Source organism: Myodes glareolus, chromosome 21 (genome assembly GCF_982192425.1).
Source record: "Myodes glareolus chromosome 21, mMyoGla1.1, whole genome shotgun sequence".
NCBI classification, from domain to species: domain Eukaryota; kingdom Metazoa; phylum Chordata; class Mammalia; order Rodentia; family Cricetidae; genus Myodes; species Myodes glareolus.
In genome coordinates this window covers 42,338,566-42,357,622 of record NC_142046.1, presented here as the reverse complement: position 1 = coordinate 42,357,622, position 19,057 = coordinate 42,338,566, and the positions used below count along the sequence as shown (strand labels likewise).

At 43.1% G+C, this 19,057-nt stretch overlaps 1 protein-coding gene across 2 annotated transcripts in view; it reads left to right on the top strand.

The window, feature by feature from the left end:
• Pla2r1 (phospholipase A2 receptor 1) overlaps nucleotides 1–17,029 on the top strand; it is a 127,643-nt gene extending 110,614 nt beyond the window's left edge. The window contains exons 21-28 of one of the 2 annotated variants that reach the window (XM_085681064.2): nucleotides 5,342–5,459; nucleotides 6,129–6,259; nucleotides 6,704–6,851; nucleotides 11,430–11,668; nucleotides 12,325–12,493; nucleotides 14,492–14,632; nucleotides 15,774–15,890; nucleotides 16,856–17,029. In XM_085681064.2, the coding sequence (XP_085537190.2) occupies nucleotides 5,342–5,459; nucleotides 6,129–6,259; nucleotides 6,704–6,851; nucleotides 11,430–11,668; nucleotides 12,325–12,493; nucleotides 14,492–14,632; nucleotides 15,774–15,890; nucleotides 16,856–16,878 (1,086 nt within the window). In that variant the 3' untranslated portion in view covers nucleotides 16,879–17,029. Of the gene's footprint in view, nucleotides 1–5,341; nucleotides 5,460–6,128; nucleotides 6,260–6,703; nucleotides 6,852–11,429; nucleotides 11,669–12,324; nucleotides 12,494–14,491; nucleotides 14,633–15,773; nucleotides 15,899–16,855 lie in introns of those variants that run through there. The other variant, XM_085681065.2, reaches the window with a different exon arrangement.
• Nucleotides 17,030–19,057: the final 2,028 nt, after the last annotated feature.

Genomic DNA, 19,057 nt, shown 5'->3' with positions numbered 1-19,057 from the left:
TATTGTAATGAATCCCTATCAGATTTTACCCCTAACAATTATAATGGTTTCTCCCTTATAATTAGAATACCCTTTGATGCACATAAGTCTATAATTTTGATGAAGTCCAGTGTATATACTTTTTCTTCTGGGTCTCATGATTTTGGTATCACACCTAAGAACACAGCCTCAAACCACATGTCAGGAACTCTTTCCCCTACATCTTCTTCTCTGTGACTTTGGCTCAGATTTGAATTCTGATTGACTTTTACTTCATTCATTTGGCGGTTTGTTTCTTAAGGCTGTTAGGAAAAGTGCATCCCAGAGCTAGCTGCTACAGACAGATACCAACAAATGCCTATCCTGTCTCAAAATGTCATTTTCAAACAGAATCCAAAGGCAAGTGTTTGCATCTTGAGCATATGTGGGGGTGGGGTGTCGGCAGACCAAGAAATGGAGACTAAGGTCCCATGGTCCTTTGTGAGGGTGCACCTGGATTTCATAAGGGCTTCTCCTTCAGCTTCACCTCTTAAATGTCCACAACACCTCCCAATGCAGCCACCTGTAGAGAAAGCCTCTCTGAAGGTCCTTCTGAGGGCTAGGTTCCATTTATAAATGAGGTAGATGGCGAAACCATAAGGATTATAGAACTCCATCAGCAGTTAAGGGCCTGTACTGCACCGGCAGAAGACCCTAGTTCACCTACATAGGGCAGTTCACAGCTGCATTTAACTCTAACTGGGGGAGGGGGCAGGGGTCTAACATCCTCTATTGGACTCCTCAGGCACCTGCCCTAACCTACACATGTATAAATAAATAAATCTTTAAAAGGAGAGAACGAATCACAATAAGCAACGGTAAAATAAAATGGTGTCTTATAACAACATTAAGAGACTGCCTTCCCTCTCTGTTCTGCTCTCTCTCTCTTCTCTGCCAGGGGCAGAGCCTACCTCTGTCAGTGCCTTCACTCTTCTGACTGTGAGTCCTTGAAAGGATAAAGCGAAACCAGGGATAAGAAGGGACTGGTGTTAATGGCTCACTCAATCTGGAAGCCAGAGAAGAAAGCATTGTGGCTGAGGGAAGTCGCCAGCACTGTGGGGCCACCCCACACACACACACCCAACATCCCCACACTCTCGTTAACTCTTAAAGCTACAGGAAGAAAAGTGGGGGAGAAGTTCAGAACAAATTTCAACACATGGTGGGCCATTAAGCTTTCCCCCTTCTTCATCAACTCTTCCAAGGACTAATTTTTATTACTTTAAAAAAACTCAGCTGACAAGTTAATCGCCTTTTTAGAATTTTAAAAACCAAGATACCTGGAAGCTAAGCATCCTTTCCAATGACTCATAAATCCTCTTCTCCAGGCACGATAATGTGACTTAATGACATTTGGGAAGGTTGACAAGATGTTACCCTAGGAAGGACAAGTCAGCAGGGCCAAGAGGGAACTCTTCTCTTCTTTCTTTTCTCCTCTCCTCCCCCCTTTGTGTGTGTGTGTGTGTGTGTGTGTGTGTGTGTGTGTGTGTGTGTGTGTTGGTTCCCTGCCAATGGCTCCTTCAGTAGCATCTAAGGCAGAGAAGGAGGAGAGAGTAAGGATATTCACAAAGTTCCAGACATCAGCATTCAATGACAGGTGGAAAACCGAGAAAAGACCAAATTTGAAAGAAATATTATAGATTCTATTGCCAAACGATGACTATACATTATTTTGGAACAAAGGAGTTTTATTACCCCAAGCTCGTTTGGAATATTAGAGGGCCTCCTTAATTCACAGTTATGATCAGAGACGCATACAGCTCGATCACAATCTACAAACTTGTCAGAAGGTAAACAAGTTAAAATCTAGGGTGCCATTCTTCTTTCAGCTCTTCTGCCTTATTGATTAGCGATGTTGCTTCTGAGTTTATTAGTAAATATGGTTTATTTAGAAAATAAGCCTGTGACAATGGGAAGCCATACCTCCACTGTCAAACTGACAAATCTTGGCTGCAGGAAAAACGGAAGGTAGTGAAGAGAGAAGGTTTCCTGGTGAGAAGGGTGGAGCCGACTGAGCCAGCAAGAGTCACTGGTATTTATGAATGGTTCATTAGTGACTATCAGAACCCAAGGCGAACTCGCATTAAATGATAAGACTTCTCCATAATTAGTGTGTGCTGTTCGTTGGGATTTGTAATTAGAAGAAAGGAGCAGAATAAAAAGGAACAGATAAAAGGGCGGTTGTTAAAAAATGAAGCTCCTGTAAGCTTTCCTTGTGAAGCACACAGGAAAGAGGCACGCAGGAGAGTTGGAAACCCACTCCTCGCTTGATCGGTAACTCGGGCTACATCACAGTTTCTGGCTTTTAATCCTAAAAGCTGTATTTAAAAAAAAAAAAAAAACTGAAGCCCTAAAGAACAACATTATCAGAACTGAGTTTTGGGGAAATTGGCCCTGGCACTACTGACATTTTGGGTCAGATAGTTCTTTGTTGTGGAAAATTATATGGTCACTCATAGCAATATCTGGCAGCGTCCTGGTCTCCAGTTGCCAGTGGCAACTCTTCCCGAACTAAGAATATCTAAGAGTGTCCGCAGACTTTGTGGCAATATCCACAAGAGGGAAAATTGTGCTGTATGAGAACTGCCGTCTTAAGTCTAGAATGTCTTCTGACAGTGCCATTGTGTGTTCGATTACAAGGAGTTGTGTCGTGGAGACTGCCGAACCAGAAACACAGCATAAGAGTGGGAAGGACTTGTTGCCTGCCACAGTTAAGGAGAGCGCTGGGGTTGTCCCCTGAATACTCCTGTCCTCAAGGCACGGAAGGGCGGTGACCTTAGCTGAGAGTCCATACCGACTCCTCTGGAGAAGCTTCGTGAGGTGGCACTCATAAGCTTGCTCCGTGTTAGGTTATAGTTTAAGAAGGAAAGACGATGGACCCATCTCTGGGCATGTTCGAGTCAAGGTCATAGAGCGCATGTCTACAAGGTTAAGGTAGGGGATGTGGACACTTCTGGACATGTTCAATACAGTGTAGCACAGACGGAGGGCACTAATACTCTGGTTCAATGTTGTCGTCAGTGAGGCAAGTTTACGTGCCCAAAAGGATGGGGTAGAGTACCTCTATGGGATTAGTAATTTGGACTGATTTTTCTGTCTTTAAATGCATGCATCATGTGAGTGTATGTACAAGTGTTTGTATGTGTGTAAGTACACATGATTGCGTAGCTGTATGTATGTATGTCCACATTTGTGTGACGGCCCACGGTTAACATTGGCTTTCTTCCCCAGATATCACCCAAAATGTACCTTACAGATTGAGGCAGGCTCTCAGTATTAGCTAGCTTGCTCCAGTGACCCCCGTCTCCACCTCCTGCTTGCTGGAATTACAAGTGGAAAGCCCAGTGTCACCTGGTTTTTTTTAACATGAGTTCGGGGTGGGGGATCCAAATTCCAGGCATCACGCTGCGTAACAAGTGCTCTCCCACTGGGCCATCTCAGCTGCCTTCTGACTGGATTTCCTTGTCCCCCCCCCCAAAAAAAGTTTACAATGGAGAAAATAAAATCAGAAAAGATACATAAATACTATTTTAATGAAATAGTTTCCCTCCAAGGTTCCTGCCTCACTCGGTGACTTGAAATCGACAGCCGTTTCTCAGGCCATTCTTCTGTCTCATGGATGGGTTTTTAGGGATTATCCTTGTGTGCCGAAGAAGACTGGCCCCGCTTTTCTGCAGTGATGGTGGGTTGTTGGGAGGAGGTGACAGCTGACAGATGGGAAATTAGAGACTAAGTAAGGGAGAAGAGCGCCATCCAGAGTAGGACAGGAAAGGTGGCGCTCTCTCCTGTGAGTTTCTAGATAAACGGGGGTTAGTTTGAAATGTTCTCTGTAGCTCAATTCTGGGGTCACACCTGCCAATGGCAAGAGCTGCCTCTGTTCATTAAGGAGGCAGCGGAGTGGAAAGAGAAACCGCCAGCACTTTCTGCACGGAGTGTCCCTGCATGAAGGCTCTCCTGACTTCGGTGAACCCTGTCCTCAAGTGTTAGCGCTGTGGTCTTCTTTCTACCTCATGGCTTTACTTCAGCTTTCCCTACCGTGTTTACATTTTATCAAGCAAGATGGGCACACTAGACTGTAGTTGGTTGCTTTTTACTCTTTGTTCTTTTGGGGGCCCGCCACCCAGCTCCTGAATAAATCACTCACGGAAGCTTATTCTTTCTTATAAATGCCCGGCCTTAGCTTGGCTTGTTTCTAGCCAGCTTTTCTTAACTTAAATTATCCCATCTACCTTTTGCCTCTGGATTTTTTTCCTTTTCTTACTTCTTACCTTACTCCGTGGTTGGCTGTGTGGCTGGGTGTCTGGTTGTCTGGCCCCTGGTGTCCTCCTCCTTCTCTCTTTCTCCTCCTTCTCTCCCAGATTTCTCCTATTTACTCTCTCTGCCTACCAGCTCCGCCTATCCTTTCTCCTGCCTCACTATTGGCCGTTCAGGTCTTTATTAGCCCATCAGGTGTTTTAGACAGCCAAAGAAGGAAAGCTTCACAGAGTTAAACAAGTGCAACATTAACAAAAATAGCACACTTTAAACTAATATTCCACAACACTAGGCTAATTGTATCATTCTGATTCTCATCCCAATGGAGAGCAAGGAAACCTCTGCCTTGGTGATCACAGGCCGCAACACAGCTAGCATGAGCTTGGTCCCTGGACCCCACAGTGAACTGACTCCTTAGAGTTGTCCTCTTACCTTCATGTGTGTGGCATAATAAAGATTTTGTTGTTGTTGTTGTTAGAGCTGACCATCACATTGTGAAGCTCTACCTTGTATTTTTATGTTCCACTTAGCATTGATGGTGATGTTTGTCCCTCAGTCTGTCTCTTTTGTTTTTCTGTCTTCCTCTCATTTCCCCCGTTGTTTTTCTGTAACTTCTTGTGTATTTTCTGATAAATGTCAGGCTCTGAGCTTCTAGTGAACTTCAACTCTCGCTGTCCTTTCGTCTGTCACTAAAGTAAGCAAGTCGGCTTCTGGATGGCGTCTAGCTAAGCCACTCCTTCTTTCTTCTTAGACTAAATCTCCTACTGTAAACCTTGCAAACTGACTGGCTCCATCTTAGGAAGAGTGCCCTTCTCCACGGAGCAGAAGACACTCTGGTGACATTCCAGATGACAAACACATCCCTGCTTCTGCTCTGCCTCATGTGAATGAGACAAATCGCTCTTCACCCCAAGCAGCTTCATTAATGCCTGCAGAGCAGGCAGAAAGCTAATGAGTTCTCTACCTAAGAAAATTATCATTTCCAAGGCCGACCTTCAGTGCCTTTGGGAACTTGCTTTCGTTCCCGTAGAACAGCGCGGGAATGAACGTGTTCTGTTGTTATTCGCAGTGCTTCCAGGTGTGGATTCCCAAAGACACTCGCGAGCTGAAGACCTGGGCAGGCGCTCAGGACTTCTGCGTCGACAAGGGCGGGACGCTGGTCTCCATCGAAAGTGAACTGGAACAAGGTAGAGTTCAAGGGTTCAACCAAGCCAAAATGGCCACCGTCATTCTAATAGTAATCAAAACGTCACCTCCAAACTTTCGCTTCCAAATCAACATTTAAAACAGTATACTGCTAAGACACAGGAAATTTCACTTTGAGCGCCAGGGTTTCTACCACGACAGTTGTGAGGATCGGGTGCCTGCCGAGAAACTGCTGACTTTAGGGGCTTTAACTAGATGGCTACACTAGAGAGAATAAGGATATATTTATGTGTGCCCTACAATGGCTAAAGTAATTTCTCAGGAATATCTACTACAATTGCATGGTAAGCTTTTCAAAGATCATTTTGAGCTCACCTATACATTTTAACTTGAAACTTAGGCATTTACGTGCTTCTTTTTAAATATGCTACATCCTTGTTTGTTTAAGAAAGTAGTGAGTGAACACTGGAAATTGTTTTGCTAATGATCTGATAAAAATCTCAAGTTACCCAGCTAATTTCGTTCAATTTAAACTGAAACCAAAATGAAAGAGGCTGTGTTACCTTAATGAGAGCAAAACAAGGAATTTCTACACGTGATTCATAATGAAGTTTTGCTGTCATTTAAATATAATGATGTCTATGAACAGCATTTGATGACGACCCAATGGCTTGTGTGGCATTATTAGATAATGTGTTTCTATTTTTCAGCTTTCATTACTATGAACCTTTTCGGCCAGACCACGAATGTGTGGATAGGGTTAAAAAGTGACAATCACGAGACATGGGTGAATAGGAAGCCTGTGGTATATTCTAACTGGTCTCCGTCTGACGTAATAAATGTAAGTTTTAAGTTACTGGGGGCACGGCTTACTGGGAATCAGACCGGGGTCTTGTAGATTTTAACTTTTGTGCTGTATTCTAAGACCCTCAAGATTTATTTTTTTACACCTTTTTAGCAAGAGATTGTAACTGAACTTATTGACTAAAACTGTTTTTTTCCTGTATTTTGAAGCTATAAATTTATATTAGTTTACTAGCCATATGTTAATTTTTAATAATGTAACATTATAACAGTTTCATGAATACTATAAACACAATTACACCATGAATCATGATGATTGTTTATCTTGGAGGCTATGAATAGATTTCTGAATTGGTTCTAATTAGATGTAAATAAGATAATAATGGTGTTTTACTTTTTCAATTTATGCTCTAAATCAAATGTTTCAATGTGACAATAATGTTATATTTATCATATTTTAATAATGTGTATTCCTTTAAAGATACCAAATTATAATACCCCTGAAATGCAAAAGCATGTTCCACTCTGTGCCCTGATGCTAAGTAGTTCTAATTTTCGTTTCACTGGAAAATGGTATTTTGATGACTGTGGGAAAGAAGGCTATGGATTTGTTTGCGAAAAAATGCAAGGTAAGAAACAATTGGGGTTTTATTCCATTTATTCCCAACTTTGTTTGCACACCTGCCATCTGTCAGCTTGGCAGCTATAATGTACGTCATTGTCCTCTATACCCAGGCATATTTAGCCATGTGTCCCCCACTACTTCGGACTGCAGAAACCATCTGATGGATAACCGAGTTTATACACCAATCCTAGCACCGCTACATAGCTTTCCTCCTGTGTTCTGGGAGTCTACGTGGTCCAGTCCATTTTCCTAGACTGTGTGATGCTAGCAGCAACACAGAGAAAAGCACTTTTTTTTTTATTCACGCACAGTTCTGTTTCAAAGTCAAAGTGACGATTTCTGTGGATGCACTGTCTCCCTGCCAGACTTCCAAGGTGTCACATGATAAAGCAAGAGCCTGGGGTGAGTGCATTCTGAGCCTTCTTTGCAGTTAAAGCCACCAAGATTCAGTCAGGGGACCCTGGTGGCCTTACTTCAGCTTCGTTACCCTTCAGAGATCCTACTTCTGAACTTCAGAAGTCAGATAAGTTTCTTCCCACTCAATCCTCCAAACTGAGGGTTAAATTCCAACATACAGCACTGACAGTATGTCTAAACATAGTCTATTTTTAATAAGTCTCCCAGAATGTTGAAAAAGAATGAGGAGCTGAAGCCGGGCATGGGTAGTGCATGCCTTTAATCCCAGCACTTGGGAGGCAGAGGCAGGCAGGCAGAGAACTCACTGCCTGTGAGTTTGAGGCCAGCCTGGTCTACGGTGTGAGTTCCAGGACAGCCAGGACTGCAGAGAGCAACCTTGTCTCAAAGAAAAAAAGAAAAGAAAAGAAAGGAAAAGAAAAGAAAAGAAAAGAAAAAGAAAAAGAGGAACTGGCTTAGTTTATGCCTATAATCCCTGCACTTGGGTTGGGAGACTGAGATTAAAAATGACCAAAAAAGAAAACAACTTACCAAGTTCAAGTCCACCCTGGACTATAGAGCGAGTTCCAAGATAGCCTGGGCCACAGAGTGAGACCCTGACTCGAAACATGGGTCACCAGTTCATACTCACTCCTTTTGTTTGTTTGTTTGTTTGTTTGCTTGTTTGTTTTTCAAGACAGGGTTTCTCTGTAGCTTTGGAGCCTGTCCTGGAACTAGCTCTTGTAGACCAGGCTGGCCTCGAACTCACAGAGATCTACTTGCCTCTATCTCCCAAGTGCTGGGATTAAAGTCATGCACCATCCCCACCCGGCCTCACTCCTCTTTTTTTAAGCTTCAAAAATAGTATCTGCAGCTAATATGACATGCAGTATATTTCTATATGTGGGAAAAAAATTCCCTAATGATTTCTGGAGTGTAATATCAAAGCCATATGTGATAGCTTCTCCTCCCTGTAATAGAATATCTGAAATAATCAACTTATAACAAGAGAAGATTATTTTTATTGGCATAATAATTTTGAAGGTTAGACCCATTGCTTTGGGGCTGTGCCAGAAGCAGAATGCTATGGAGGGATCAGGGAACAGAACAAAGCCTTTCAACTCATGACTGGGAGGCAAAAGTATAGAACAGAAAGAGTCCAAACTCCCATAATTCCTTTCAGTGGCATGCACAGTGACCTAGGACCTTCTACTGGGCCTCACCTGTCAAATGCTCCATCAGGTCCAATGGTCCCACTCTGGTAATCACAATTCGGATACCAAGACCTTTGGAGGATATTTAAGATTCTAATTAAAGTGTGATACTATCACCTATATCCAGTGGCGTGACTAAGAAGTGTGATTGTCCTTGAGTGGCCTTCAATAACAAAAATAGCAAAGACAGCTCTTGCTTTCACTCCCTGTGTGTCCCTGTGCCTGGCACCATGGCTTGGGTTTATAAACATTATGCCATAAAACCTTCAAGACCATTCCAGGAAATAGGTCAAAGTCTTTCCATCCTATAGATAAGGAATATTAGTCTTAAAAAATGAAACAAACCAAAACAGGATTTCAATTAAAGGTAGTAGTGATTCTATTTCTGCAAGATTGACCTTTTCTCAAATTTATGCGCTGATTGCTTTCTTTGGCATTTGGGAACGAGCAGCATGGGCCCTGCACTCTTCCGGTGACACTGCAGGACAGAGAGGGAGAGCACAAGCCCGATGTCTGACCAGACAAGCTCCCACCTCACCTCTTTACACAAGTGTCAGTCAAGAAGTTCAGAAATGAGGTCTCTGGAGGGTGACCGCGCTGAAGTAAGGTCACAGGGTCCCCTGACTGTATCTTGGTGGCTTTTACTGGAGAGAGGAACCACAATACACTCACCCCAACTCTTGCTGTATAATGTGACACCTTGGAAATCTTGGAAATCTGGTCAGTCAAATGACTTCATCTTCTATGAGCCTTGACTTCAATTTCTGTAAAATGAGGTAAGAACTATTTCATATGCACATACAAAGTTTACCATAGTTCTCAGCGTGTGTCTGACAAAGGACAGTTTTTAAAAATTGTTATTTCTGAAAAATACTATTAAACTTTCATTCTTATTACAATGGACACCTTGTATTTTCGACCTAAATATATGCTTAGATTGGGTTTGAGCCAAGAATTGCTACGTTCCTGAAAGAAAAAAGAAATGTGAGTAGCCAGGAGGTGGTGGCGCACACTTTTAATCCCAGCACTCAGGAGGCAGAGGCAGGCAGATCTCTGTGAGTTCAAGGCCAACCTGGTATACAAAGCAAGTTCCAGAACAGCCAGAGTTGTTATACAGAGAAACCCTGCCTCAAAAAAAAAAAAAAAAAAGAACAGAGGAAAGAAAGAAAGAAAGGAAAGAAGGAAGAGAAAGAGAGGGAGAGAGGGAGGGAAAAAGGAAGGGAGGGAGGGAGGGAGAGAGGGAGGGAGGGAGGGAGGGAGGGAGGGAGGGAGGGAGGGAGGGAGGGAGGAAGGAAAGATAAAAAGAGAGGCAGAGGCCAGAGGAGGTTGCTCAGTAGATGGAAGAACTTGCGGTACAAGCTTGACGACCTGAGTTTGAATCCCCAGCACCCAGTAAAAGCCCAGGTGCATGGTATAAGCCTTTGTAATCCCAGAACTCCTTTGGAGAGATGAAGGGCAGAGACAGGAGGATCCCCTAAAGCTCATACGCCAGCTAACCTGGCAAACACAACAGAAAAACAACAGAACAGGACCTTGACTCAAATAAACAGAAGAAAAGAAGCAACATCCATGGCTGTCCTCTGACCTCCACACGCATACCATGGCACACACAGGCATGCATTCACACACAAATGTACACACATGTACACACATGTGCATACACAAACACATACATACACACACAGAGAGAGAGACACAAGGAAAGAGAGAGAGACCAAGACAAAGTGAAGACCGAACAGTCAGGAACAACTCAGTGTCCATAGATATTTCTTCTGCAGGATAATGAACTGCAAAACCACATTGCTCAAAATCATGTGTGTTTTGTTTTGAAACTTGGAAGGACTAATTGCACTGAGAGAAACTCTTAGGTATAAAAGCAATGCTATAACCCAGTGAAAGGAAACAAAAAAAAATTGGTTACATTATTGTGCTAATTGTCACTTTAAAATAGTACTTTGTGTCATATAGATTCTGTATAACTAACCATAAACTGGAAGCATAGGCTGGCAAGCAGGCTTCCAGCCAAGAGGACACTGTGACCAAGTACAGTCTGTCACAAGTTAATTAATAAATAGGCTCATTTCGCTTTGGTTTTACAATGTGTGCTTTCTAAATCAAACAACAGTAGCAAAGGCAAAAGGCTACTTTCCAGTTTGCCATTTTTATTGTGGAGAACATGACCAAAACAGGACAGGGCAGTGAGGAGCAACATTTATTAATTGTTGGTGTGTCCTGGATGCAATAGAGCATGTCCCAGGTGGATATCGCAGTGAATTCTGCACACACCCTCCTTAGGAAGAACTTATCAGTTCTTATAGACCTGAAATGTAAGTTTTAGAAGGACTAATTTTCTCCAGGCCTCTTAGCCAGGGAGGGTTAGGAATGGGATGAAGTTCAGGCCTTCAGCCATTCACATCTCAACATTCCCTGTAAGAAGCCAAAAGTACTTACAGATTTAGTTTTTAGCCTAGTACGCAAGAGGGACTAAATTCACTCTAGGTCAGATGGCACAAACATTTTACTAAGTTTAGGCTGTTCTATGGATATAGCAGAATACAAGACAAAAAAGAGAAATGCATATATCTTAAAGAGAAAGCACACATAGGCACGCATACATACACGCGGGTATACACACAGTGCTAACTGGAGTGGCATGACTTTTTAAACTTCAAAGCCCACCCCAGTAACATACCTCCTCTAACAAGGCCATACCTCCTTATCCTTCTCAAACAATTCCACCATCTAGGGATCAAGAGGTCAAATGTTTGAACCTATGGAGGCCATTTTCATTCAAACCACCACAGTGTTCCCGTGCCCTAGCGTCACACCTTCCAAGTATAGTGTCATTGTTTTTCATTCATCACTTCTGGAGGAAAAGCTCTGCTCAGTGCTGCTGTTAACAAAGATGCATGTTAAGTCTGACATCCTCTGTAGTCCAGATGCCACAAGCGACTTTGTTGTCGTTCTCATTCTAGATACTCCTGAATACCGTGCGAACATGTCTGATATGCATTCAGTCCCCAATACGTTAGAATTTGGAAACAGGACTTATAAAATCATTCGTGCCAATTTGACGTGGTACACAGCAAGACGAACCTGCCTGATGCACGGAGCAGAACTGGCCAGCATTGCAGACGATTTCCAGCAGGCCTTCCTCACAGTTGTTCTCAGCAGGCTGGGACATGCCCACTGGATTGGGCTCTCCACCACAGACGTAGGTGTTCGAAGTTCCGCCAGTCATCTTTGCAAAGTGTCTGTCTACTTCCTTAGGGAGGCAGCTGCTGGAGACAGCATGCAAACATAATTCCCAGACACAATCATAAATACAACATTCCAACAGCTTGTTTATACAGAGAAACTATAGGGGGAAGGGTTGCTGTTGTTGTTATTTTTAGGGTTTTTTTTATTTGTTTTTGTTTTGTTTTGTTTTTTGAGGACCCTGAGGCTACCAAACAAGAGTGTACATCATTTTTAGGATGAATATGCAAGTGCTTAATTTCTAAATATAAAGCTCCATGGGTCCTTTGAAAACTCTCAAGAACCCCTGAGTACTGAGTCATTTATGCCATGAAACACATCTCAAACTCAAGTACTATGCCTGGGTAATTTGTTAGATTTCCAGAATCTCCACAAAGAAATGATTTCTGCTTCCTGCTCAGAAATTAATTATTAACTAATTTTGTTTTGTTTTGGCTTTTGAACACAAGAGTATTACACACTTGAATTCCTGAAAGGTAAACTCTGTCCCATTCATGACCTCTAGTTCTTTTGGGAAAACATGTGGAATTCGGAAGGAGTGAGTGCTTGGGGAGTTTGGGGTGATTCCAGCAAGTCGTGGCAGTGAAGCGATGCTTTGAATTCCCTCTGCAGAACGGTCTTAATTTTGACTGGTCGGACGGCACCAAATCCCCTTTCACCTATTGGAAGGACGAAGAGTCCACGTTCCTTGGTGACTGTGTTTTTGCTGACACTAATGGACGCTGGCGGAGAACAGCCTGTGAGTCTTTTCTGCAAGGCGCCATTTGTCATGTCCCCACTGGTGAGTGTCATTCCATTCAACACAGCCAAGGTGTCCTGGGCTTCTGGATGGACACGACTGCGCTCAGCAGGGAATATGAACACACATAACAGAAAGTTCCAGCCCTTGGGAAGCCTTGGTCTATGATACAAAGACAAGTAGCTGCCATACCAGACATGGCTGGGAGAGGAGGTAGGAGGGGTTACCAAGAAAGGGGTGCGTTGATTTCTTCTTATGCTGCCATCCCCATCACTGTCTGCAGCACAGTAAAAAATGCTTTGCTGTTTTTAAAAGAGCATCCTATCTGTCTAGAGAAACAGAAGGGCTTTTTGAAGGGCGTGGCAGTATATGTAGATGGAACTTGAGGAATGGGCAGGGTTGATAGGAAGTCACAGAACATGGAGAAGCATTCTGAGGCAGAAGTTTAGATCAAGACAGAGGGGTGCAGGACGGGGATACAGACGGCAAAGCTGGTGCTGAGTATGCCAGCATCCCAGGTTAGGGTAAGAGGAAAACGGGAGGTAAGAGGAAAACGGGAGGTCACACTAAAGAGATGTGCTTTAGCTTCTGTGGAGAATCTGAATTGAGGGTTTAGGACAAGCGGGCTAGATTCTTGAGCCATGGTTATGGCAGTGGTGGCTGATACTCTGTGTCTACCCCACACTTTGCATGGTATCCCATTTACATGAAGTTCAGCTGACCCAATCCTTTACTGGAGATGAACGTTAACTGGGAGCATTAAACAGCTCCAGCCATCAGCAGTACCAAGACAAAGGGAGGTTCCGTCTCCTCACCTGCTGACGTGTGTGGTCCCGCTTTCCAGGTGTCTTCTTTGTTACTATCATATGCGCCAGGAGTTCTCCCCCTGATCTCCTTTTAAAGCTCTCATTTCATAAAACCGCATTATTTACTTATATTCTGGATACTTCGACAAATAGCGCACATCCCTTACATAATTGTAGATGAAAGCGTTTCAGGATTAGGCATAAGTGATGTCTATATGCATGCATATACATATGAAAGCGTAAGAAATGCACACACCTAGATAGCAAAATTAGGTCTTCTAAAACACTGTAAGTCTCCTTCCTTTTTTGATAAAACTGTACACATTTATTATAGACTTTTAAGGGTGGCCGGGCAGGATGGCAAGATGGCTCCATCAGATAAACGTGCTACAGAGCAAGTCTGCATCCTGAGTTCAATCCCGAGAACACACACGTAAACAGAGAAAGAAGTGACTCCCAAAAGTTGTCCTCTGACCTCCCACGGCATGACACACATGCTCTCACACACACTTGTCTATATGACAATAATAAATGAAAGACTTAAAATAACAAAGGCCAGATGTTAACTTATCGAAACTGTTCAAACTGGGGAAAAGAATGGCATTGCTGTTAGCTCCCTGTTACAAAGAAATTGAGCATAGGGTGGCATACCTAAGGCCACACAGCTAGGAAGCAATGGGGCCAGGAGCTCAGCATGGATGTATCTGACTCTCAGGCTCGGTGCCAGAAGGAAAGCCCCCTCAAACTCTGCTTATTTATTTCATGTTGTGTTTCATTGTGGTCCTTACTGAATGTGCTGTCCTCTCGCGGGCTTACTGACAATTAAGGATTTTAGAAATCCGTGACACTTAGCCCTGCATAGGACAAGTATTATACATGTAGACGTCCTTTCTCCAGCATCGTTCAGCTACCAGTTCCTCTAGGAACTGTATCTCCCTGCTGCCCCAAGCTTTAGGCGAACAGTAGACAATGCCTTCACCAACAGCACTCAAAGTAAACAAAGCAATCTGTTAACACACTCTGCATGTTTAGGTAAAGAGGATTTCTAACAGAAATACAAGAACCTAACCCTCATTTGTAACCACTGACATCAAATCCAGTCTTTGGGGGTATTATCATGAAAATCTTAATGAACGCATTGATTCTGGCCTTTCGTTGACTGTAAAATAAGGGTTATCTCAGGATAGGAGCCCAGGCACCAGCCTGAAATCATGCCTGGTTTTTTTCTTCACAGAAACAAAGGCATTTGAGCACCCAGTGCTCTGCCCAGAAACATCGGTTCCCTGGATAAAATTTAAAGGTAATTGCTACAGTCTTTCTACAGTGCTGGACAGCAGGAGTTTTGAGGATGCTCATGAATTTTGCAAAAGCGAAGGTAATTCTTCTGTGGCACTAAAATGCTTTCATGGACTCTGACATCGCAGTAGACAGTGCGCCTGCTCACGTGTTCATTATCCAGTAACTTTAGGAGCCAAGAAAACCCCTAAAAAGAATAAAATAAACACTGTTGAATCCGCTTATGAGGCGGCAGCTGTTACAGGCAATTCAAGTTCCAGTGCAGACATTGAAAACCCAAGATGGTGCCTCAACGTATAGCATTCCCCCAACATTCTTCATTCTAAAGCCATGTGTACTGTGTATCTTTAATGTTCTCTAAACTGGATCATCAGGACTTTAGCTTTCTAAGTGAAAGCTTATATACATTTTTATAAATGTAGTTTTACCTTAAAAGTCTTAAATCATAGAGAATGGGAGGAGAGGAGGGAGAGGAAACCTTAGTCAGTATGTAAAATAAATTTTAAATTGCTAATTAAATGAAATAAAATTTAAAAAGACTTAAATCGCATTTTAGGTGTGTGTGGTAGCACAGGCTACCTAATACTCACGAGGTAGAAATAAATCTTTAGGAATTTAAGGACACCTGGTCTATATAGATAGTGAGTTCCAAGCAAGCCAGGTTACATAGTGAGAACTTATTGGGTTTGTTTTGTTTTTAATCACTGTAAAAATTTTTGTGTGGATGTGGTGTGTGTGTGTGTGTGTGTGTGTGTGTGTGTGTGTGTGTGTGTTGGGGAGTCATGTGTGTATATGATTTATACCCAAGATCACTCTTCATCTGGTATGTTCGGGACAAGACATGGTCTCCTCCTGAACCTGGCCTTCAAGACTCAGGGATCTGTCTCTGCCTCCCCAGTACTGCTCTTTACCTGAGTCCTGCGGATTCAGACCTGCATCTTCATGGTTGATCAACAGACACTTTACCAGCTGAGCTATCTCCCCACGTGCTCAATCACTTTTTAACCACGGAAACACAGAGTTGGGGCTGTAGCTCGGGGGTAGAGCAATTGCCTAACATGACAAGCCCTGGGCTACCAGCCACAGCACCAGAGAGGAAAATCAAAATGTACTGAGTGATGTAATGTTGATTTTTCAAAGCCCAGGTTTCAGAAGACAGGGCACAGAAACATTTTTGAATCGCATTTACCTCGCTCATTGACTGTTCGTCTCTTTTACAGGGTCTAATCTTTTAGCCATCAGGGATGAGGCTGAAAATTTATTTCTCCAGGAAGAGCTTCGTGCTTTCAGTTCTTCTGTCCAGATGGTTTGGTTGAATGCCCAGTTTGACAGTAACAGTAAGTGATGTGGGCACAGAGGATGAGTAAATAAATACGTAGTCGTTGAGGCCTCTGGGAGCCACAAAACTCTCCTTGGACACTTTGGCTGTAAAAGCATAGCGTGAATTCAAAAGCCACCCCTCCCAAACAAACAAAACAGATGATAAGTTAACCTTCATGCAGACCATAAAGATGCTTGCTCCAACTCTGTCCTGAGCCTTATGGCAACGCCACATTGACTCTCTTAAGTGTTACAAAGCCCAACAGAGTCAGGGAGCCATTTCAATGATTAACTGTGCTTTTTGAATTCTTACAGGCTGCTCATAAACACCAGTGTGCGTAAGGAGGCACACTCTTCTTTTCTTTATGTAACTGATGTTACTAAAAAGTCCTTGTAGAGAAAATTATCGTAGTTGGCACGGAGAGAGCGTTACACTGGTGGAGGAGGCGGGGAACAGAGACCATCCTTGCGTATTTTAATTCAGGACATGGTTTGAATTTCTAGCAGTTGGTGATAACCAAAAGCAAGCTGACTGATAGTTCACTTTATTGTTGGTTTTAAATTCGTTTCAGACAGTGCCCTCCCCACCCCACAAACCACACTGACCACTTATAGGCCGAACTTATCCACTGAACCACTTCTAGGATAAAAATGGCTTCAAGAAATAAGCCCTCTTGTTATGGGGTTGATGTTAGGGTTTCGAGAGATTTTCTATACATTAATTTCATTTCATTTACTGTGTGGTTTATTTAAATTGACTAGAAACGTGCAACCTATTTTAAAACCCAAACCAGGACATTAAGAAACAAGACATCTGTATCTAAAAACAGAGGCAAATTTAATGGATACACACCTGTTTTTGTGTTTTGTTCATGAGCGTACTTAAAGATTAAACGTGTCCCCTTAGATTTGGGTGCTGCTCTTAGGGTTTATCCAAGTTTTAAACTGGTAATCATGTACATCATTCATAATAAGTCAGCAGTTTTTCCACAGATGAAACCTTAAGGTGGTTTGATGGAACACCCACAGAGCAGTCAAGCTGGGGCATTCAGAGGCCAGCTGTAGACCCCCTCCAGCCCCGTCCGTGTGTTGCCTTGAGGATCCTGGAAGGAGCGTGGAAGTTTACCCCATGCGAAGACAAAAATGGGTTTATCTGTAAAATGGAGGCAGGTATGTGAAGGGAGAGGGGAAGTCTCCCTGTTGACTCGTCCCTGGTTAATGCTGACCCACCGCAGTACCGTTTAAAAAGTTGAAACTGCAGCTATTCAGAGGGTTTTTCAGACAGATGCTGCCTCTACATCACACAAGTGAGAACACTTGAGCTACTTTTTCTCTCTGATATGAAGGGGGGAAAATCAGTTCACAGCAGAAGGAGTGTGTTGTTCTCACAGCACTGTGTGGGGTCATCCTCAGTCTTCGGAAATAGCATCTATTCATTTGGTGCATTTGTTCCGGACAAGTAAATGTGATTCTCTTTGGCGAGCATGTTATGCTAGGAAGGTCATACTTGACTCCATCCTAAGAAATACAGTTTACAGAGATGGAAATTAGTTTTCAAGAACTAAGCCAAAAAAATCCTAGTAATTTGCAAGGAATGGCCACTAAGGCTTCTGAGCTAGGATAACAGTGAGAATCACCGGTGTTTACAACAATCCAAATAGTTCCTAGATGCTCATTCCAGCAAGAAGGAAGGTTGCTATGCATCTGAGTTGCTGATGAAGGCTTCAAAGGTTCTATAGGCAGGTGTGGGAGTGGGGGTTTAGGGAGCTGGAACAGAAAAGGAAAGGCATTTGAGACCGAAGGTCCAGCATCTCTAAAAGCAGCCATGCTTGAGTGTGCTTGGACTGGAGTGATAGACACGTGACAAGAGTAAAACTGACCAGTGAGGCAGAATCCAGTGCTGAGCTAAAGAGCCAAGATTCCTGTTAAAACAAGGGATGCGCTGGGTACGGTACAGCCATCACCGTGAGATAAGCTCACTAGATGCACAGAACAGCGTTCGCAATGGGAATGACACACCTAAAAAGACAGGGAGAGATGGGAAGGCTAGCTAGACACTGGCAACAAAAGGGGAAAAGCTGAGTCTGGAGGTACTCATGCTTGGAAACCCCAAGGTGCCGCAACCTTGCATGAGACACCGGACTAACAGCATGCCCAAGTTTTTGCTGTCATTTAAGAATCAAGAGCAAATCGGAAACACCATACATCAGTGTCCAGTTCTGCAGCTTTTTTTGGCCATGGAGCAGGACAAACGTACCCATCCTATAGGTGAGAAAGTGCCTGTCCAACTCAGGCTGTGCTGCGTACCAGATTTTCTCTTTCTTTTTTTCTATTGATGATGATGATGTAGCTTTCTGAGGTAGAGTCTCACTCTGTTGCTCAGCCTGCTCTGGAACTCCCTAAAAAGTCCAGACTGACCTCAGATTCGCAGCAATCCTCCTGCTCCCGCCTCGCAGGTGCCTCTACAGTGTAACAGCTTTCTCTGGATCCTTTCCTAGAACAAAAATTACAGTTTAGCCCTTGAGGTGGTCTTCTAAAGTGAGAAACACGCTTATAGTAGAACATCCTAAAACAGGAACCAGGTCACTTTGGAATGGAGGGTCTATGTACTTATATCCCAGGCTCTTGGGAATCATAGCTGTGATGGGTACTGACTGTAAAATTGCTGCATACAGACAAGCAAGCCTTTTATTTTTGGGCTAACTCTCCATCAAATCCCAACCAAACGGTGACCTCCTATAGGCAAGGACCGTGTCTTACAAACATTTCTGTTGTGGTAGTACTAAGACTAGATGGAAATCTTTTGGCTTTACTAAATGAAAAAGAAAATTAAAAAGAAGTATTCACGAGTTATGAACACCGATCCTTATGACGACAGATGACTTGTGGGCCGCGATATGGCTCACCTGGTAAAGGTGCTTGCTGCCAAGCCTAATGACCTAAGCTGGAGTCAAACCGTAGAACCTACACGGTAGAAAGAGAGAACTGACTCCAACAAGTTTTCATCTGACCTACACATACCCATGACCCATGATATACAACCTTCACACACATGCAGAGAGAGAGAGAGAGAGAGAGAGAGAGAATCATAGATGATACATAAATGAAGGAATATCAGAGTTCCATTGAAATATCACTCATCAACACCAGCCACTAAATTTGATGTATGAGCAATAGTTCGATT